The sequence below is a fragment of the Camelus bactrianus genome, chromosome 23 (assembly GCF_048773025.1).
Source record: "Camelus bactrianus isolate YW-2024 breed Bactrian camel chromosome 23, ASM4877302v1, whole genome shotgun sequence".
NCBI classification, from domain to species: domain Eukaryota; kingdom Metazoa; phylum Chordata; class Mammalia; order Artiodactyla; family Camelidae; genus Camelus; species Camelus bactrianus.
The window spans coordinates 29,646,049-29,668,955 of NC_133561.1; the positions used below are offsets into that span (position 1 = coordinate 29,646,049).

At 39.0% G+C, this 22,907-nt stretch overlaps 1 protein-coding gene across 4 annotated transcripts in view; it reads right to left on the minus strand.

Annotated features, from left to right (window-relative positions):
- Positions 1-21,899, minus strand: part of CR2 (complement C3d receptor 2) — a 30,943-nt gene extending 9,044 nt beyond the window's left edge. For 2 of the 4 annotated variants that reach the window (XM_010963235.3, XM_010963234.3), the window contains exons 1-23: positions 21,655-21,899; positions 17,654-17,833; positions 16,221-16,320; positions 15,729-15,814; positions 14,779-15,177; positions 13,668-13,844; positions 13,485-13,587; positions 12,751-12,836; positions 11,190-11,579; positions 9,620-9,808; positions 9,435-9,534; positions 9,131-9,213; positions 8,083-8,490; positions 7,301-7,477; positions 7,132-7,222; positions 6,752-6,828; positions 5,467-5,874; positions 4,957-5,145; positions 4,795-4,882; positions 4,357-4,439; positions 3,132-3,524; positions 1,887-2,072; positions 592-780 (exon numbers count right to left, since the gene is read on the minus strand). In XM_010963235.3, coding sequence (XP_010961537.2) covers positions 592-780; positions 1,887-2,072; positions 3,132-3,524; positions 4,357-4,439; positions 4,795-4,882; positions 4,957-5,145; positions 5,467-5,874; positions 6,752-6,828; positions 7,132-7,222; positions 7,301-7,477; positions 8,083-8,490; positions 9,131-9,213; positions 9,435-9,534; positions 9,620-9,808; positions 11,190-11,579; positions 12,751-12,836; positions 13,485-13,587; positions 13,668-13,844; positions 14,779-15,177; positions 15,729-15,814; positions 16,221-16,320; positions 17,654-17,833; positions 21,655-21,712 — 4,240 coding nt within the window. In that variant the 5' untranslated portion in view covers positions 21,713-21,899. The remainder of the gene's footprint in view (positions 1-591; positions 781-1,886; positions 2,073-3,131; positions 3,525-4,356; positions 4,440-4,794; positions 4,883-4,956; positions 5,146-5,466; positions 5,875-6,751; positions 6,829-7,131; positions 7,223-7,300; positions 7,478-8,082; positions 8,491-9,130; positions 9,214-9,434; positions 9,535-9,619; positions 9,809-11,189; positions 11,580-12,750; positions 12,837-13,484; positions 13,588-13,667; positions 13,845-14,778; positions 15,178-15,728; positions 15,815-16,220; positions 16,321-17,653; positions 17,834-21,654) is intronic. The other 2 variants (XM_010963236.3, XM_045522845.2) reach the window with 2 other exon arrangements.
- Positions 21,900-22,907: the final 1,008 nt, after the last annotated feature.

Here is a 22,907-nt window from a genome sequence, read left to right on the forward strand (position 1 = left end):
TTCAGGAATAACGGAAGTCTCAGCAGCCAACTGCTTTCAAAATACAGTTGGTTCTCCATATCTGTATCTGCAGATTCAACCAACCACAGACAGAAAATATTGGAAAAATCAAAAAATTCCAGAAAGTTCCAAAAAGCAAAACTTGAATTTACTATAAGCTCATTAACTATTTACATAGTATTTACAATGCATTAGGTATTATAAGTAATCTAGAAATGATTTAAAGTATATGGAAGGATGTGCACAGGTAACATGCAAATACTATACCATTTTATATAAGAGACCTGAGCATCTGCAGATTTTGGTATCCAAGGGGGTTCTGGAACCAAGCCCTCTGCGGATACCACGAGATAACGGCATAAGGTTGTTAGTTTTGCACCTTTTCAGTTAGTGCTCTTCTCTCTTTATGTTCTGTCTTTACTTCTCCCATCCTCAGAATAGACCACCAACTTCAAATTCGTCTGTTACTGCACCACTGGTCACAGTCCGAAGCCAGTTTAAAACCCAGGAGTCCCTAACATTGAGGGGTACCCCTTACTCTCTTCTCTCCAGTGAAACGAGTAGGAGCTTAGTGAAGCCCTTTGTACTCACTTGGTGATTTGCAAACAGCCAGGGGAGGGTTCCATCGGTGATCTTCCTGACACTGGCTCTGAGGACTGCCTTCCAGGGTATACCCATCTTCACACTCTAGAGTGACGACAGCTCCATACTGATACATCTTGCCAGGCTCTAGCCCATTCTGGATTCCATTTATATGCTCTGGGAAGCTACAGTTCACCTCTGAAATCAAAGGAATCGCGTTGAAGCTGGGTCATACTTTGGCTTTTTGCCATGAGCATAAATACTGCCCTTAATGGAAAGATTTATGAAACCAACTTAGTTTATTCTCAGTTAGTAAAGCTTCACTGAAACACAAAATGATGTCCTAGGCATAGACTTTTAGCATCAGCCATCTACATCAATAACTTCCAGGTAATTATGCCAGACTACATTCCTTCTTTGTGCTTTAGTTTCTAAGCCAAAATGATAATTTTAGTGGCTTCTTCGAGAAACTATGAGGGCTGAAAGGGTCATGTTAAGAACTCTGAATTATTGCTCCGTCAACTTCTACTCTTATTATCTAATTCTTCTTACTTGTAAATGCTTCCTCATTTCTGCTTCCATCTTTTCAGTGTAGGGGTCAATAGTGTGAGATTTTGGATTTGAACTTGACTCTAGGACTTCCTAGCTGTGTGACTTTGGGTAAGTTACAGATCTCTCCATTCTGCGGGGATCTCATCTACAATACGGGAACAATCAGGGCACCAGTTTCATATAGTTCTCATGAGGATTAAATGAGATAATGCATGCAAGGTGCACAAGGCACAGTATCCAGCATGTGGTAAAAAGTGCTTAGCAAGTGTTCGATATTAACTCACTACTCACATTTCATATGCATTGCTAATGATAATGAAAAAGATATTCTGAAACTTTTATAAAAAATATATCTATAATCTTACCACCACTTAGAGGAAATACACTGTAACAATCATTGTACTTTTTACTAGTATTTTGCCAGATGCACACTTACCATAATGTAACCACGGTGTAAATTCAGTTTGTACCTTAGTTTTTTAATTTATATAGACTTCAACTTTCCATATTTAAATGACTAAGTGATAGCTCAGATAGACTAGAGCCTCAGACACTTTCTTATTTTGCAATATTTAGATTACTTGATGTATTAATCCAATTAAATCCAATTAGATTAATTCAATTAAATGCATTTAACTAAATGGTCCAATTAATGCATTTATTTGGCTATTTTAAGTGGAAAGTAGCTAACAAATATATCTATTTGGGACAAATTTGATTTAAAAATAAGGAAAAATAAATAAACAACAAACCTTTACAATAAGGGGCAGGTCGGTTCCAGGTTCCCTCGTATGTGCAAAGAAGGAGTGCTTCACCTACCAGCAGGTAGCCTTGGCTGCAAGTGTACAGGACTGACATCCCAGGAGAAAATCGAGCTATGTCTCCACCAGTATGATTCCCATTGGGGATCTTAAATGGATGCTGACATCCTGTGAAAGCTTAGATACCAATATAAAAGGACCTTTAATTTAGTACAGAGGAACACATAGCCAATGCTATCTGTGGGTCATAGCAATACAGAATGAAGGCAGGCAGCAAGCCAACTGACTGGTTTCTAGAAATATTCATTCCACCCAGATCAAGCAGGACTCAGGAGAGATTTGCATTTCCTACCTATATCATATATGATCTGGAGACAAATCTCAAATGTAAGATGATGAAACATCAATGGTTTAAGCCCACAATTTTAATCTATCAACCAATAATATTCTTTTCTTTTCTTTTCTTTTCTTTTAAATGGTAGAAAGGCTGCAGTCAAGGGTCACACACTCAAATGCTTACAGAAGCTGACAAGTGAAGCCACCAGATATGATAAGTCAGAAAGCATCTGTCCTTCTAAAAAGGGTAGCCACTGCGCATTTCAAGCTACTAGTGCCTTGCAGAAAAGCAATGGCTGCCCTTCCTATATCACAGATTCACCCTTTGTCTTGGGCAGTGGAGACTGGTTTCACTTTAAATAAGACTACTGTGCTAGCCAGAGAAAACAGTTTTGAACTCAGTTCTTGGGTCACCGACTGGCAGCCTCTGTTGTAGATAGATACTAATGGAGGTAAAATTACCAATGATAACTAAAATTACAAGAAAGACAATTCAGTGGGTTTGAAGGCCAGCTCCATTCTACAGAACATCCAAAGATCTCTTTCTGGCTAGTATCACAGCCTTAAATATCAAATTATCAAGTAATATTACTGCCAAACAATTGCACTCCCCAAAAGGTATGTGCATTTTCCTATTCTAAATTAATAAAAAATAACAAACTGGGGAGACTCCATCAATTTAGAAGTTAACCATTATCTTTTCATGTACTTTTGTTCAACACACTTAGAAAGGAAAGGGAAAAAATCATGAGGTGAGATGGTAAGGCAGGTATTTCATAAAATAATGATTACATCTTAACTTTTACTTAGTTTTCTTTAGGCAGAATGGCAAGTGCGATTCAAAACCATTTTTCTTTACTTTGTGCAACATCCCATATTTTACTCCTTAAAATATCTTACCCTTTTTGATACAAGTTGGTACAGCTGGCTCCCATTTGTTGTTGGTATTACATTTAATCAAGTTACTGCCATTCATGATGAAGCCAGGATTGCAGGCAACATACACTATGTCATTGTGGGAATATGAAGACTGAGTTTTATTTAGTTTGTATCCATGTGTGACTTCTGGGTTAGGGCAGTGAGTCACAGGGGGAGATTTTAAGCACCGTGGGGGAGGTCCACTCCAAGATCCACGTCCTTTAGAATCCTTTATGCACCGTATACTTTTCTCTCCCAGAAGATAGAATCCTTGGTCACATTCATAAGAGACTTCGTTTCCATATAGAAAGTGTTCTACCATCACACCTTTGTGTCTTCCATTGTTAATCACTGGTGGAGGTTGACAGTCGATAACTGCAGAAGAGATTTAGGAAATTCTACTTCAGCTGGTACACCAAGGTGGACAGTCTTCATTCAGGCACAAATAAAACTATGCAACTGCATGTACTGCACATAGCTAATAAAATTATTTAAATTTTAGACCCTGGATTATGTTTTTTGTAAAACAGCTTTATTACATTTTCTGACCATATGAGTAATACACACTCATTCACTAAAAATTCAGAAAATTCATTAAAGTATTAAGAAAGGGATAAATACAGCTATGTTCCCATGAAATAGAGAAATAGTCTACATTTGTTATTTTAAAAATTTTGAGCAATTATCAGGTATATGGCAAATACGGTCATTTCTCAGTATTCGCAGGGGATGAGTTTCAGGACCCCTCCCGGCCATCAATAACAAATTCCAAGGATCCTCAAGTCCCTTATATAAATGGCATAGTATTTGCATATAATCTATGCATATCCTCCCACATACTTAAAATCATCTCTAGATGACTTATAATAACTTATACAATAGAAATGCTAGGTAAATAGTAGCCAGCACACAGCAAATCCAAGTTTTGCTTTTTGGAACTTTTGGGATTTGAAAAAATATATTTCTGACCTGCAGTTGGTTGAATCCATGGATGTGAAACCCACAAATACAGAGAGCCAACTATACTAATTTCCTACTTAATAATTTTGTTTCCCAAAACAAATGCTAGTGCCATCTAAACACTAAAAGATGTTTCTTAGTTTATGCACACTGAGCTGGAGTGCATAGACTGTTGACATATAGATTAGTTCTGCAGTGGCCTGTCATCTCTAACCCCTACTACCCCACTGACTTTTTTCTAACTTACCTTTACAAAGTGGACTCTTTTTGAACCAAACCCCATTCTTATCATCTTGACATTTCCAATAAGCATATCCAGTCAACTGGTACCTAGAGAGAGAGAATATATTTTCTCTTCCCAATATCAAATCTCTGAAACCTAGCCTTCTCAAACCACAAATACAGAGCCACTTCTAAATAAGAACTTTGGCAGACAGAAATTAAAGCCTTCGGCCCTCCAAGTAAGAAAACTACTTTAAACTTAAAATCGCTCACAGCAAAGCCATGTCCATGTCAAAAAAGGACTGAGACGTCAGAGTTGCTGGTTAGATTTTGAAACCTCACATTCTCAGTTAGCGTGAAGATGAGGAACCACTAAAGGGAGTCATCAAGACAAGCTGAGGGTAGAATTAATGCACAAAGCAAGATGGAGACCCTTTCTCAGGGTGGATCATCTTGTACTCACCCATCTTGGCAGGATGTATTAACTGGTACCACAGATGCATCAACTGGAAGCTCTCGAAGATCTTCTTTCAAAGGCTGGCATGGTGCTTCTAGAGGAGCGAAGTTGGAGTTACTTATACATGCCTGATATCAAAGACAAAGACAACTCTGGAACTGAAAGTACCTTCACACCGAGGGGCAGAAGGACTCCAATTTCCTGAAGGCATACAGTGAATGGATCTGTTTCCCACAAGCAAGTAGCCAGGGCCACAGGTGTAGTCTACAGTCATCCCAGGGATAAAGAAGACCCTGTTTCCACCTGTATGCTGACCATGGTAGAGCCCAGGAGGTGGCTGACAGCTTGAAGATAAAACTTCCCACAGAAATACCAACAAAAACAGAATTTATATTCAAGAACATCAAGTATACAATGTTTGCCAATAGACAGTGTGAAACCTGGCACCTTCAAAAAGATCCTCTCAATTATTTACCCCGAATATATACCAGATCCAAAGGGGCATTTGCACAAAGAACATATACAACAACACACAGAGACTATTCCATTAAACAATGGAAGAAATGGGACAGTAATCTATGCCCCCTTGCCTTTTTCCATGACTCTAGCTTTCAGTGAGCGATAATAAACAAGAACAAACAAGTTAATACTTGATTTTACTCCCCATTGGATTTTTACCTTTTTCGCAAACTGGTAATTCAGGATCCCAGGTGTTATTGGCTTTGCAACGAACCTGACTTCTGCCATTCAAAGTAAATCCATTATCACACTTGAATGTCACAGTGTCATTGTAGAAATACGGGGCTTCCTTGCCAAATATCTTGTATCCATTTGCAATGTGGACATGTGAGCACTGAACAGCAGGGAGGGAGAGTTTACAGAGAGGAGCAGGGCCACTCCAGATGCCTGTCTCTTGATCGTTGCTTGTACAACGGATGGTGCTCTCCCCAATGAGGATGAAATCCACTCCTCTCTCTGGCCCGGGGTTACATGTGTACGTGACTGTGGTTCCATATAGAACATCTTCTGAGGAACTCCCTGTGTGTGCTCCATTGTAGATAACAGGGGGTGGTGGGCAGGTGATTTCTGGAGAGATGAGAAGTTACTATACAATTCTGTTCCAGTATTAAACCCCAAAGAAGAGAAATGAAGCTGGTTATGAGTTATCAGGTTTCCTAGAGGATATGAGTGAGTCATGATGATATGTGTTATATCAAAGCTCACTGCATATGTAAAATCCAACTTAAAAGACTTCATAGGAAAGATACTTGTAAGTCTTTGTTAATAGTGAACATGTACATTGATATCAGATTGTGAGGCAGTAAAGTCTGGTGGTAAACTATTAATTTAAAAACAGAATTATTTCTTTTTAATAACTATTAGGTCAATAAAAAGCACAGGGAAATAGAATTAAGCTTTTTTGAGTATCATCTTTGTGCTGAGGTGATATGATAGATTAGCCAAGAATACTAACTTGAGTGAACATCAACTTTTTGACAGGTAATTTTCTCAGCTACAGGGTAGGAATAGTACCATTTAATTATAATAACTTTGAGGTCTGCAGCCTTATGCTAAGGTTATAGATAAGAGGCTAGAGATCAGAGAAGTTGCACAAATTGCCCCAAGTCATGTGAAGGAGCAGAAATAGAATCTGAGTTTGGATCCCAACCAGTCCCCTTTCTCTCCCCTAAACTACAGTGTGCCCAAAATTAAGGATGGCAGCTCATATATTCACTGACCTCATTATTCGTATTCTCCTGTATCATAAAAAGAGAATCAGTAACTAAATTGCTATGTTTTGAAGTAGAAAGAGGTGACAACAGAAAGCAAATCTTGTGCAGCTGTAACTATTGACAAAGTGAATAGAACAAAATCTAATATTCTTTTTTCCCATAACATGGAATCTCACAGGAAATGCAAAGAGCTCACATTATTTTAGATCCTCTGTTACTTTTCTACTCACCTTTACAAAGACGAATCTCCATAAACCAAGGAATTGTGCCTTGACACAGCTGATAAACACTCTCACTTAACCGGTACCTAGAGACAAAGAGCCATGATATTTTTCCATCTGGTAACCACTAACCTAAGCGAGAGCTGTTGGCTCAAAAGCAGACTCATTACTCTCAGGACAAGAAGCAATAGGAACAAAAATGTACACAGCATCAGCACGACCTGTCCATGGCATAAGCACAGGTTCCATTAATGGAAAAACAGAGTGATCAACGCTTCCACGAACACGTGATGGAGCAGGAGGTGGTCTCGGAGATGCACTTTTACACAGAGCTTGCGGTATGCACTGATGAGTCAGACCTAGTTCAAGCTGAAACAGCCCTCACTTACCCTTCATCACAAGAAGAGTTAACATCTGCTCTAATAAATTGGGCCTTGGGTTTTTTAAAGACTTGCTTTCCTATGGGTTCGCACTCTGCCACTAAGAAAAGAGACTAGGATAAGAAATCAACTCAAGGAATCTCAAAATAAAAAATCATCTGCATCCAAAGCCTGCTACCTCTGCACGTTGGGGCAGCAGGCCTCCACACTCCCTCAGAGGTACAACGTACGGATTCTTCTCCCGCCAGCACATAGCCAGGGTCGCAGCTGTATCTGATGGATGTTCCAGGGCCAAAGTGGATCATGTGTCTGTCTTTCGTTTGCCCATGGAGGATCCTGGGCGGAGCCTGACAATCTAAAGAAAAGGCAGAGAATTTTTCTGATGTAAACTACAACAGAGAGAAACTGAGCCAAAGAAATTGACATTAATGCTACAATTCCACTTTGGTGGCAGTTGTATGGTACAGAAGTTATCTTGCAGCCTCGTTTAAGGTAATTTTAAATCTGTGGTTTTCAATCTTTTTTTTAATTTTCTGCATTTAGGCTGCTGCAGATTTTGTTTAGTTCCCGCTATGTACACCAACTCCTCTCCTGTCTCTTCCTTTTTTAAGGAATCATCTTCCATGATTTTAATGTGAGATTCTGATCTACCTCTAGGGGAAAGTCTTTGCCGACATCTCTTTTAAGAAATCACTGTTAAGACAGACAAGCATCTTTGCCAGTTTTTTCCTTAAAGAAATGGGCAACTTAGTGACCCCTAATATTTTTTCCCCAATGATACTCCCACAAAATGAATGGAAGAGAGTGTTTAAAAAAATTCTATATAATTTATATTCACTATATTCAGTATAATTGAGGAGACTGGAAACTGGAAAAGGCCCTGCTGAAGTCCGTAACCCCTTCTCTAATGCTTCAAACGGATGAATAAGCAGCACCTGTTCCAATTATGGGGATACCTACCCTTTTCACAGACTGGTACCGATGGTTCCCATGTGCCTTGGGCATCGCATCGGATTTCCTTGCTGCCCTTCATTTTGAAGCCGGATACGCAAGCGAATACCACAGTGTCGTTATAGGAATATTGATCTTTCTGCCCAGATAATATTTTGCCTCTTAGGATCTGGGGAGGTGGGCAGTGAGCCTCAGGAATAGAAAGTTCACAGCGTGGGGCAGGGCTGCTCCAGATCCCAGTCTTCTGACTACCATTGGTACAGCGGATAGTGCTGTCCCCAATAAGGATGAAATTCACTCCTTTCTCTGGGCTCGGGTCACAAAAGTAAGTGACTGTGCTTCCGTACGGAACATTCACTGAAGAGCTGCCTGAATGTCTTCCATTGAGAATAGGAGGAGGTGGTGGACAAAGAATTTCTAGAGAAATTATGGAGAGAAATGACAAGATTGCAGCAGTATTAAAAACAAAGAATACCTCAGGTGTTGCTTGACGTCATTTTCATCCTAGATTTGAATCTAATGAACCTGTCAAAGCAGCTGTATATTATTCAAAAAAAGTATGATTTAGAGCTTTATTCTTTTGGGGAGGTAGGAGATAATTAGATTGACTGATTGATTGATTGATTGATGGGGGTACTGGGGACTGAACCCAGGACTTTGTGCTTGCTAGGCACATGCTCTACCACTGAGCTATACCCTCCCCACTAGAGCTTTATTCTTGAATATATATATATATGTATACTTTGATGATCCTTTGATTTCTTTTACCAATATACAATCCCTTTATGTGCATGGCATGAACAGCAACTCTGCATAGCTTTCAGAGAAAGATAAGTCTAGGAACCCTGTTTCACTTGAGTAAGCAGAGAATAAAGAGGTAATTCGAGGCTACTTCAGTGAAGAACATATCCCTTAAAGATTTCTAGGAGAGATCTTCACTCTATAAGACCCTGTATAGTAACAACTGAACAAAAAGATTTCAGCTAAGCTGAGACTGCAGTGTCCTGTTGAACCTCTGGTCAATAAGCTAGTTACAAATCACATCAGCCTAACCTACCTTCACAAACTGGCATCTTGGTCCAAAAAGTATTCTGTCCAACAATTACACACTGGCTAGAAGGTTGGCCATGTAATTGATACCTGGAGACAGAGGGAAGTCATTCAGAGCTATCAGGCAGAACAAAAGCTTCTATTTAAGGCAAAATCACTTAATTTCTGTGTACCCCTTTTATCAGCATTCTCTCTCATAACCTCAAGCTGTCCACAGACCCTCACAGAAGAGCCTTCTGCAGGTTTCACGGTTCACACCAGGCACATGTAACTCAAGGGAATTAAATCTCACTGGCTCTCTCGACACTCACCCTTCATTACATGAAAAGTCCACAGTTACACCAACCCGAAAACTTGTGGGCCTCTTTATCTGCCCATTGAGAAGCTGTCCTGGAGGTTCACACAGTGCCTCTAAGAAAACAAGCCAAAGATGAGCAAAATGTGGCAAGTAACATTATAACCCAAATCCTTAAAATTGATTGTAAATTTAGGGTACCTTTACACGTGGGAGTGACAGCACTCCAGACTCCTGAAGACAAACAGCGAATGGTCTTTTCGCCAAGAAGCAAGTAACCAGGTTCACAGCTGTAGGTCACAGAAAATCCTGGGGCAAAGGAGCTAACACGCTCCCCTGTGTGATGTCCGTGAGCGATTGTGGGAAGTGATGGACACTCCAGGGGAAAATCTTTACACACACACAGTAGGGAAATCAGATGATAGCTTCTACCCAAACTATATTTTGACTTAGTACATAAATCCAAGTAAATGATACATGATCTATGGTAAGCAGATATCATTCATTTTCAACTCAGTCTTTGAAAGATCAAACAGGCGTGGTTTAACTGTATCCATTTTATACCATAAATAGTACATTATTTATTTTTAGTTACACCTTATGAATTATCTTTGCCACATCTCAATAGAAAAATTTCAGTTACCAAAAATAAAAGTCCATTTTCACTCATACCTTCATCTTACCCTTAAGCCTATTCTCTGCTCCAAAAGTGGCATGCTATTATAAGGGGTCATCCTGTCAGATATTTGTAATACAGTTTCTTCGGATCCTCTATGTGATTTATGTACACACATATTTTGGGTGTGTATGTATACTCAATACATATTTTCCTATGCCTTACTTTCTTTGCTTAATAATCTATATCTTTCCATATTAACACATACAGGTCTATCTAATACTTGATAAGGCTTAATAGTTTTCTGTTGTCACTCCATTTTGTGACTATCTTCAGATCTTCCCTACCTCCAAGATTACATATCTATTTATGGATAGATAGACTCCTATTTCTCTAATAATAATTTGTTCAGCTCTTAAATCAATTTATAATTTATCAATAACATTCTTTATTAGGAAAATAAGTACCTAATTTTGATGGTATAATTTTTATCAAATATTGCATGGTTCCTGTCATTACATAACTGAAATTCAGATTTAGATTTCAGGAGCAACATATATCAAACCAAAGAAGAAGGAAATGAAGAGCTTATAGAAGTTCCTATTTTCAAACTTACTTGGTTTGAAATGTTATGGTTTAGGATACAAGTTGGGAAGATTAGCGGATCACTCAGAAAGCATTCATGGAGGCCAAAGACAATAGGGCATCATAGCGGCCAGGTGATATTAACAGCTATTTTTGGACAAATTTTAAATCCACTGAGTGTGTTTTTTGTTATTAGAGCCCACATTTATTCTCATTTTAACAATAACCCAGATATATAGTTTAAAACCACCCAATTCTCACAGTTCCAGTGAACTCTGGCCCCCATACTTGTGACACTCATTCCATTCAGTTATTAGTTGTGATCAGTCAGATTTTTCCATTGTACTTAAGAGTCTTTGCTCCGTTGATGTTTGTTGAATGAACATTTATACCCCCCCACAACTAAGAAAAAACAGGAAGCCATAATTTTCACCCTTTCCCTTGCTCCTTCCCTCCACCCCTACATTCACACATTCACAACGTTTTTACTTCAGAATGATACCAAACTTGATCTGCATAGAAATACAAGGATCCAACCTCCTGACTCAGTTTTATTTTTTTTCTACTCACCACTCTCACAGGTTGGCAGTGGTGTCGGCCCCCACTTTTTGTTTGCTTGGCACCAAACAGTTTTGTTTCCTTTCATGGTGAAGTTGGTATTACAGGCAAATGTCACAGAATCACCATGTCTGTATGGTGGTCTAGACTTTTTACTTCTGTAACCCCCTGGTACTGTGGGTTCAGGGCAAATAGAATTTCTATTGTAATATTCACAAATGGGAGCAGCTTTATCCCAGATTCCATTTACTTGGTCTTTACTTATACAAAAGAGAATACTTTCTCCAATGAGGCGGAAGGCACCCTGACAGCTGTACCTCACCACAGTGTTAAGAGGTGCGGGGCCAGAATAATAACTATTCCGTCCGTTCTTGACAAGAGGAGGAGGGTCACAAGAAATCCCTGCAAAGTAGAAAAGAAAATATGTGGTCACACTGATCATGACAAGAAGAAGATTCAAATTTAGATGAAGGGTCCAAACTTAAGTCATGCCCTTTTTTCAGAAATAGACTTAGAAATTTGTACAATTTGTTTCTTATTCATAGTCCCTACATAACCCCAGCCTCCTAAATTCTTACCTTTCTCTTGCTCCTCAGCAAACAAAGCAGTATAAGACTATAAGTCAACTTGACCAAACAGTAACAATGAGACAGAATTTATTGAATAGTTCTGTGTCTAATGAAAAACAAAAGGCAAACAGCACATGAAAAGAATATGTTAATGACACACTAATCACACGTGGAGAGACACCATGGACTAACGAAATTTGGACTCAGTAGCCCTGGTTTCAAATGCCCACAGTCATTCAATAGCTGTATGGCCATAGGCAAGTCTTACCCTATCCTAAGCCTCAGTTTTCTAGTCCAGTATAATTCAAGGCTGTAGTGAGAATCCAGTAAGATAAAAGTACCTGAAAGGGGCAAGTACAATATCTGGAACATGCTAACTATGCAATGCCTGTTTCAAACACACAACTGGGACTATAAGTAGTGAAACCACATTCTGTCCTGCTATTGAAGATACTGCAGCCTCATTGCAAGTCATTTGTTATCTTTTGATGCTGGACCTCTTTGAAAAGCCACAGGAAGTTATCAGATGTTTTGAATAATGACCTCGTGTCCTTTATTTACTTATCCTAATGGGTATGAAGAATATTAATTGTTTATATTGGTATAGATACACCTTTCCTGAGTGGGTCTCAGAATAAAGGGAAAATTGCCAACCTCCAAAACTTCTGGTTGATTTCCATTTAGCTCCAAGAGTTGTTCATACTGGCATAAGAGGAACTGGCATAAGAAGACACAGCCAAACCACTGTAGCACATCAGTGCTACTCATTTTCAGTAGGGGTAACTTTTGAGAGCCTCTATCTTTATGCACATAGACTACTCAATGCAAAATGTAATCAGTTGAATAAATTTAGTTTTAGTCTGCATTCTACAATGTACAGAAGAGCGGCATATATATGTTCAAAGCACACATATAGATAAGATTTTATAATTGATAAGTGCATGAGAGCACACCAGAAATCAAGAGGCACAGTCCGCACTTGATTATTTTTGCTTTCTACTCACGTTCACAGACAGGAAACTTATTATTCCAGAGTACTCTCATTCCTTCTGAGACACACTGACTAGAAGACTGGCCATTTAACCGGTACCTTAAACAATAAGGGGCAGAAAATCAGCTGTAGAACAAACCAGTTCTTGGTTGTATGGAACTAATCACTTCTTTCAAATATAAGGTATTAGTGGGCTCTATTTTTGTAAGCATTTCTGGCTTAAGGAAAAAGTCCAAGATTGTGAATCAGCTCAGCTACGTGAAGACTTCAGACCAGCTAAAAACCAGAGGAAAAAGATCCTAATGATCATATTCTTTTCTTTAATTTTTTCTTTCTTCCTTGGCATCCAAATATCAAGATTCTCTTGACCATGTAGAAGGAAATAACCTCGGTTCCTAGTGAAGAAAATATCAAAGACCTCATTTCCTAAGCTCACCATGAAGATCCCCTCTCACTAAACACCCATTGTCCATTCATTCTCCTAATAGAAGCCTTAACTTCTGAGCCCAAATCTTGCTTTTTTAATGATGAAAAGACAATTCCCAGCTTTGCCTGGCCATATGCAATACATACACATGGAGAAAACCAGTGGTATTTGCGTGATAACAGAAGTCTTAATCGTAAAGTATAAAGAAAAGGAGAAAAAAAATCAGAGAAAAAAAAATTAACTATCTTTAGAGATCACAGTTTGCAATACTTAGCTATGGATCATTGACTCTAATTCAAACTCCATCAGCTTGCACTCACCCCTTATTACAAACAAATGAAACCTTTGCCCCAAGCTGGAGATTAGGAGGAGCTACCACACGACCGTTGAGAAGCTGCTTTGGAATGGCATCACATGATTTCACTAGGAGAAAACAGACAAGGCTGATACATAGAGTCAGGAAACAGTTGCATTTCCTTAAGATGGAATAAACCTTTAGGCACCTTCACATTTGGGAGCTGTATGGCTCCAGGTTCCCAAGGATGTACACTGCATAGTGTTTGTTCCAATGAGAGTGTAGCCAGGCTCACAGCTGTAGGACACTTCCTGTCCGATTAGAAATAATTCCTTATCCATGTTTTTATAATTGCCATGGTGGATATGTGGAGGTGGTAGACACCCTGAGGAAAGAACAGGACCAGAGGCCTTTTATTTCTGAAATAAGAGCGTTCTTCTCTACAACCTAAGCCAACTTGGGATTGGCAGGAGTAAGATGAAGGTCATGTCAATTCTCCTAAGTGTAAGGAAGAGACTCTCTTGGGTGAGGTGGAGTGGGGTGAACATGTGTTACATTTTTAGACATGATGCTCCATGCAACTGTCTGCCTTCTATGTCTTGATCTATACCAGGAAGCATTACTCCCACTCATCATTTTCCCATTTCATTTAAGTGGATATCATCTCATTAAAATAGTCAAGGGAACCAAACTATTATAGTGCATTTTTACCACCAAAATCTCCTCTTTCTTCCTGCTCCCCAAATCACTGATGAAGTTTCCGAGCCTCGTGGGACACTCCCAAGTTGCCAGGTTTTTACTAAGTCGGGCGTTTCTCAATAAAAGTAGGGAAGGAAGGGAGAATGGGAAAAGAGACTCAATCTTAAGTCTAGCCTAATTCCATAAAGGCTATATTTTTCAATAGGAGAAGGTATAATACCTCCAGTAATTTGAATCAAATTCTGATCAGTCAATTTACCCCATTGACTTAGCCAATAGGATTGAAAGTTTATTTTCTCCTCATTTAAATAAAATCTAATCATACATGATTTTAATCATATAAAAATCTCTGATCATTGGCGCTGGTAGTATCTACTTTTTAAAAAGTGTCTTCTAATTTCCTCCACATTAATGCAGACCTAGCACTGTCCCAGAATGTAGTAAATTTCCCACCTTTTTAACATTTATATACTACTTTTAAGGTTTACTTTTTAATTCTTTAACCAGGATATCCAACCACATACACTATCTTTATTCTCCTCTTCTCATAAGTACCATTTATCTATTCCTCTAAAAGTCTCCTTTTATTTCTAGATCCCCAAAATTTCAGCCAGACTCACCCTTGAAGCACTTTGGCAGTGGAGGATTCCATGTGCTGTTTGGTTGACACCTTGCTATGTTGCTGCCTTTCATGGTAAAGCCAGGCTTACACTTAAACATCACAGAATCACTTAAGAAAAATGAAGGCCTAAATCCAGATTCCATGATTCCATTTTCAACTTCTGGAATTGGGCATTTGACTAGAGGAATACACTGAGGGGGAGGGCTGCTCCAAATGCCAACGTGATTATCTTTGCTGGTGCAATATATTGACTTCTCACCCACGAGGTCAAACAGCTTTTTCCCATTCTGTCCAACATGGCACTTATAAGTAACCACCATTCCGTAGTAAAAATTCTCTCTATTGCTGGTGTAAAAGTCTCCATTGGAGATGGCTGGGGGCGACTCACAAGGAATAGCTTTTTGGGGGGTAGATAGGAAAAGAGAGAAGTCATTTAAATGTTATACCTTCTGGGAATTTTGTCTGAACTCTTGCAAACCAAACCTCCACTTAACCTACAATTAACCCATATTATTGAAATTCTGGATGCTCATCTCAAAGATGGTTCTAAATGGGCAGTAGCAAGGTAGGCAAATACACAGAACTGGCCTGATAAAACCCCTGAAATATGATCTGGTCACCAGTCCCTACCCCCAGAATACAGATAAACTATTCCAAAAGACACCTAGGATGGTGTATGTTTTGCATGGAATAAAGTTGGCAGTGTGTAATCTTGTGGCATGTATTATATTTAAGCACTTTTTCACTATGAAATAACTTATCATCAAAGGACAGTAAGCAAAGGAAAGTGTTGTGGAATTGAGGGCACTGAATAAGATAAACCACAGGTCTGCATCCAGAACTACTCAAACCAAGTATAACCCTCTTGGGTACTTATTTTGATTGTGTAGATGTCCACTTTCCTCCTAGGAGAGACAAGGGGTGCAAGAAAGGGAAAATTTTACTCACATTCACAAAAAGGCATGCCCTTATCCCAGACTACAGCATTGTCTGAGATAATACATGTAGTGGATGAGTCACCAATGAGTCGATATCTAAATACAAAGAGAGGAGTAATCACCTCCCAGCTGGACATTTTAGGAAAGCTTAGTTCTTTTTCCACTGAAAGAATGGCAAAGAATAGAATATCATATGTGACAAATAATGGAGACTAAGGACTCATACAAAAGATTCAATAATCTAAATAGAAATGAAAGTTGACCTCCTGGTCAGTAATACTGAAGATTTAAAATTGGAAGAAGAGTGGCCCAAACTCCTTTCTCTTCTAGGAATCTTTGCTAGCGGGTAATCCTGAAGAATTGTCTCTGGGGCAGATCAGAGAGGTGATTCTCTTTTTGCCTATGTTTAAGGGTAGGTGGCAATTACTTAAGACTGGTGATTTCTGGTTGAAATTATTGTGCTAACATCCATGTACTCTGGAGGTAGCTCTTGCCAACTCACCCTTTATCACAAGAATATGTAATTGTTGACCCAAACATGAAACCCCTGGGTGCGAGGACAGAGCCATGGAGAAGTTCTCTAGGATTCATACATGATTTACCTACAAGGGAACATAAACAAAACAGAATTTGGGACTGGGATTTAGGGGACATTTTGTGTTTTATATTAAACTCCAACCTGACTGGACTTGCTTAGTAACCTAAGTTTATTCAGAAAAAAAATCTGACATTTACAAAACTTCTATCTTCCGAAGGATCAAGTCAACTCCATAACACTTTTCGTTCAAAGTACATCGTTTATATTTCTGAGCATGGATGCAAGCATTATTTGTAGTCAATCATAATTTATAATCTCTATTTCCCCTTTTTATATTCTGTAAGTGATGGCAAATTCTACCAAATCTTCTGGCTTAAGAAAAAACCTCACAGTCATCATTTCCTTTCTGTAACTGATTCTCTATCTGCTGCTCTTCATTCAATTGGTCATGAAGTTTTCGTGACTGGATTCCAGATCCCTCTCTCCAAACCAACTATTTTGCCACTGCTGTAATCTCTCACTGGATCATTAAGAAATAAAATTTAGCTTTCTAACTCTGGTTGCCATCAGTCCAGTACATCCTCTGTACCACTGCACACATTATCTTCCAGAAGCACAAATGTGGTCATGCCACTCCCCATATTTAAAAGCTTACAATGACTTGCCATTGTTTATTGGAAAAGAATGAACGGCCCATCACAATTAAGCTCCAATCCACTTAATCAACTACTGTGCCTCACCACGCACCCTATATTTCAACGACAGTGAATTTTTCTTTTTTCCAAAGACATCACGTTCTTCTACACCTTTATGTGTTGGCACATGCTGTTTGCTCTGTCAATAATGCCTAGATTTCCCTGTTCTCCTAGATAGCATTTATTATTTACTTCTCTATGATGTTTACAGACTTTTATCTCTACAAATAAAAAAAAAATACATCATAGCACAGTATCTGTTTAAAGTCAGTATTTACAACTAGCAGAGGAGTTCCTCAAACACAGAAACTAGCTGATTAATTTTTATGTCTCTCCCTAGTCCCATCATCTAGCCTAATGTTTCATATCCAGTGGTTACTCAAAAATATTTCTTTGAATTGAATGGGGTGATAATGAGGTGAAACTAGCATTCCTTGTATACTAACTTCTTAGCTCACACTAACACAGTACAGAAACCATAGAACAAGGTCAAGGAGATGATAGGATAAACAGAGTTGATCAGCTCTGATGACTTAACCCCAATAACCAATACTCTTAGGAGTAAAAGAAAACATGGGAACCCAAGAGCCCCTTTATTGAGTCATCACTGACTAATTTGCTCATCTTTTATCTTGAAAATAACAGGTTAGCCCATAGAGACATGCTATAGACCCAAAGATTCCTCTATTACAGATTACTCACGTTCACAGAATTGCTGAGTATTTGACCATTTGGAGGTCTTTAGGCAGGTGATAGAGAATGACTTCTTCTTATACCCAGGAAGACATTCATATTCCCAAATTGTCCCAACAGCAAACTCAGACTGATCACTCTGAACTTTAGGCTTAGCAAAAGGATAACTTGGCGGGAACTTACACTGACCTAGAGACAAAGACCACAGGAATATCAAGACTAAGAAAGGCTAAGATCTCAATCTGTTTCTGTTTTGTCACCAGTTACACTAACAACTTTGATCTTTAGAGATTAAACCTAAAATGGCAATATTTTCTGGGTCAAAGAATATATATCTTGCAGTATGAATGCATATACAGAGAAATAAGCTCAGGAGTTCAAAGATTTTTAGGATAGACTTTTGAGGAAAAGCTGGAGAAAATCATTTTTTAAACCAAAATTCCATGGAGACACTGGGGTTGTTCCATCTTCTTACAACCTCATAAATAAAAAGTTAAACCTTATCAATAAAAACTTTCCTGGGATAGCACAGGGAACAAATACATCAAAGGCCTTATAATCTCATCGCATGTATGACCTTCTAAAATTACTTCAATGAATTAATACTACTGTATTATTCATTAAATTTTAAGGTCGTAGCAAGAAGAAAATGAAGTTATTTGTTATCCTTCATTTATTTTATTCCATTAACCTAGTAGAGTAATATGCCCCCAAAATAGCTTAGTAAATACATCCTGATGGGTACCAGGTAAGATGAGCTAGCCATTTCAAGACACTTCCTTGTGATTTAAAATGATGATGATGATGATGAAGGAGATGAAGAAACAAATTTTATTCTAGGAAATGGGTAAGAAACTATAACGCCCATACTGTAATACTTGAGGATGTACCTGAAAAAGACATTTTTCTAAGTATGAAAGAGAGGTAAAGATTCAACTCCAGAATGGTGGTATATTTGAATATCAAATTTATAAATCTCCTTTCTTAAAGAAGTCTGAAACAGATACAGGTGAAAGTCAGATAACAAACATGGACTAACTGACACAAAGGCAAACACGAGGCTCCCAAGCCAGACCCAGCCTTTTTACAGCCCAACACTTCTGCTGAGAAGCCACAGACTGGATCTAAGAATAGCCGTCACTGTTGGACACAGATCTCACTGTAGGTCTCCTATTTCCTTCTTCAACTTCTTTGGTTTCCTCCATTAACACCTACAAATGTCCCCAAGTGCATGTTTTTGCAAACAGCAAGACTCTGGAGAGAAAGTCTGAGTTTGTCTTCAACGAAGGTCAAGTTCAGGACCCTGCTGTTATTTGTACCAAATTCACCCTAATCAAGTGATTTAACCTGTAATTATCAAACGTGAATAAGGACAATCCCAAATAATTCTCCACAAATTGGAAAATCGATTTTAGTTCACAAGATTTAATCAGTTTCAATGACATAGACTAAGATGCAACCAAGATCTTGAAGCAGCAAAAGTAGAAGGGTACTTTATAATATGACATTCGGAGGCGAAAAGAGATAAGAATCACACTTTCTGGATAAGAAACAGTGGGAAGTTCTTACTCCTAATAAGGAGACTTAGGGACTCTACCTCTTTTGAGGGACACTAGCTCTTCTTAGTAATGAAATTGACAAAATCCCAAGTCATATGACAGAATTTTCAGCAATCATGTTCTCTTCCACATCAGAAAAGGGAAAGTCTATGAGCCATTTAGTAACATAAATTTTCTTAAGGTTCACTGGACCCTCTTCACATCTTTTTTAAAATCAGGAGGAAAAATTAGTGTAGATCATGACTGGATCTAAAATAGAAGATAATGGCAAAGCACTGATATAAACATATCTATATACATGTCTCAAAACATGTTAAAAACTAAGGAGGCAAAGGAGTTTCTGGAAACAAGGATACATTTTACTCTTTATTTGGGTCCAAGGGGATTTACCTGGAATGGCTTAGAAATCCGTTTGAAATGAAGAACAAATACATAGGATAATAAAAATAAAACTGAAATTGAGAAAGCAGGTAGGAAGATAAACTATTATTGAGGATGAGAATTATTATAATCAAATACCATAACACAGGGTTTCCAGGCCACTTGATCATTTTTGAATGACGGTTATGCAGATTAACGAAGGTATTTTCTTAAGCACAGGATATGCATCAGTGAACATTAGACATAGGCTCCCACCCTCATGGAATTTATATTCCAATAGAAGGAGATAGATCATAAATAAATGCCAATAAATAAATAGATGGTATGTAGAAGAAATAAACAGAGTGATGTGTCAAAATGTAATCTAATGGAAAAGGGAGGGGACAGGGTGGCATACAATTTCAATTATGACGGTTAAGGAAGGCCTATGAGGAGGAGACATTTGAGTTGTGACTGAAGGATAAGGAGGAGTTAGCCAGGTAAAATGCCAGGTAAAGCCAGGTAAAGATGAAGATAATAGACGAATGATCATAAACACAAAACAGACTCATAGACATAGAATACAAACTTGTGGTTGCCAGGGGAGAGGGGGGTGGGCAGGGACAGACTGGAAGTTCGAAATTTGTAGATACTGACAGGTATATACAGAATAGATAAACAAGATTATACTGTATAGCACAGGGAAATATATACAAAATCCTGTGGTAGGTCACGGTGAAAAAGAATGCAATAATGAATATATGTATGTTCACGTATAACTGAATAATTGTGCTCTACGCTGGAAATTGACACAACATTGTAGACTGACTATAACTCAAAAAAATAAAATTAAAAAAATAAATAAAATAAAAGATGAAGATAATGTCTTGGAGAAATGTTCAACTAAGGGTCAGGAGAAAGTTAAATGTCAGGAAGCAGACCACGTAAGTAGTAATGGAACCAAAGTGTGCAATAACCCTTAACAAGCTAGGGATGGATAAGCTTAGATGCTGGCTTCATAAAAATAGGTCCAGACAATAATCTTATTACTCCTATTTAGTAATAACATCCAACATCTAACTTTCATTTCTCTAATCTCATCTGATTTTCAGGGCAGCTCAGGAAGGGTAGGGCTGCTAATCCCCACTAGCTTCATTTTACAGGTGAAGAAACTGAGGCTCAGGGAGCTAAATGACTTGCCAAAAGTCACACAGGTATTGAGGTCTGTATGCAGTAAACTTCTTAATAAACTAGGAATCCACTGGTCTCTGGAAATTATTAGAAAGTTAGACCTATCTGGTCACCAAGAGACTCTAAGCTTAGCAAATCACAATACTTCTTCAAAATTAAGGCAATCTGGAGGGGGAAAAGTTATAAAAAAGGTAGAATGACACCTCCGAGACCCCTCGCCATTACAGAAAGTAAGTAACACAAAGTACTGTCATTTTTATTCACGTATCAGCTTTTCTAAATTACTCAGGTGTCCATCCTTTAGGATCTCTTTACTTACATCACATTAAAGTTAAAAAAAAAACAAACAAAACAGAAAACAAACAAATAAACAAAAAACATGAGCACCATGCCTGGGGAGTCAGACGTTATTCTTATTCTGGGAAGGCAGCGGGAAGCCGTGCTGCTTCTACTGGGCGGGAGCGAGTTCACTGTGCGCAGAAACTCCCGCGCTCAGCGGAGCATGCAGCCGAGTTTTGCACTCATCACGAGACTGGTTTTGAATACGTGCCTAGCGTTAGCACTAGCAGACCTCAGACCCAGAGCACAGAGCACCTGCTGAGTCCAGGGGGCGGGGAGTGCAGAGAACGCAGAGAGCACACACCACCAGCCACACAGGGTAGATCATATAGTGCCTCTCTATGGTGCAGCCTGCAATTCTGACGGTCTCTGCCTGGGGAGTGAGTGAGGACATTCAGGACCAAGAGATCCAGAGATCCCCCAAAGCGAGCGGGAGGCAGGGAAGCGTCCAGCACGGCCCCCACCCCACTTTGTCGCTTTTGATTCGGCTTTGCATCCCGGCACAGAGGCCGTCCTGGCCCCAGATGCTTTCCTACCTCCGCGCTCCCCTTCCCAGCTCACCGAGGACCCCTGGCGCGATGAGAGCCAAGAAAACCCCGAACAGGCCCGCAGCGCCCATGTCACGGCGGCAGCCCCAGCGGTGGGATGCGTTCCGAGACTCGCGAGCCTCCGGCAGCTCCGGGAGGGCAGGGTTGGAGGAGGAGACAGCGGCAAGCAAGGGGAGGTGGCCCCTTAAGTAGTGTCTGGCACCACGTGCTATCTTGAACGCACACCTGCGGGCTGCTGGGGGCCGGACACCGTGCTGTGAGGATGGCACAGGCTGGGAGGAAGGGTTGGCCGGGGGCGGGCAGACGGAGGAACTCTGACCCAGTTTTTGGCTCAGACTCCAGTCCTCAGTGCTACCAGCGACTTTCCAATTTCTTTGACCGCACAACCCAGTGTATTCACTTTTGCCTCTCTTGAGATCTGGAACAAAATTTCACAAAATAGTACTCACCGTTATTAATCTACAATGCTCTATTCTACTCTTTTTTTCTTTTTCTCTCCTTCTTAAAAATTCTGATTTGGATTCACTAAATTCATTTCAAAAGCTATTAATGTTTCCAACTCTCCGTTTGAAAACAGTTTACTTAGAAAGGAAACTGAGGAACGGCAGCCACATTTTCTTTTGACATAATTTCTGCAGAAAAGTTGCGAGAATAATAAAAAGAATTCCTATCACCTAGATTCTTCAAATGCTAACATCTTCTCTTTCTAGTTAGATAGGTACAGATAGCATAATACAGTTTTATACACACACACACACACACACACACACACACATATATATACACACACACACATACACACTTATATGTGTACATAAATATAATTATATACGTTTTTTACTTTGGGACTCTGAGGTAAGTTACAGGCATGACACTCCTACTCTATATAGTTTGGTGTCAATTCCCTGAAAACAAGAACATACTCTTGCATAACTATAGGACTAGTATGATGAGCAAATACAGGAAATTAACACATTACCTAAGGGACAGACTGTGCTCAGATTTCTCCAGTCAGCTCAATATTCTTTATTATAGGAAACAGACACACACACACCCTTTTTTTTTTTTTTTTGGTCCAAGGTCATTCTGGGATGATGGGATGATGCGTTGCATTTGATTGTCGGTTTTTCTTATTTAATCTGGAAAAGGTCCTCCATCTTTTTTTGTTTTTTATGATCTTGACATTTTTGAAGAGTACACAGCAATTACTTTTGTAGAATGACTTATAAATTAGTTATCTATTGCATAGTAACAAATTACCTTAAA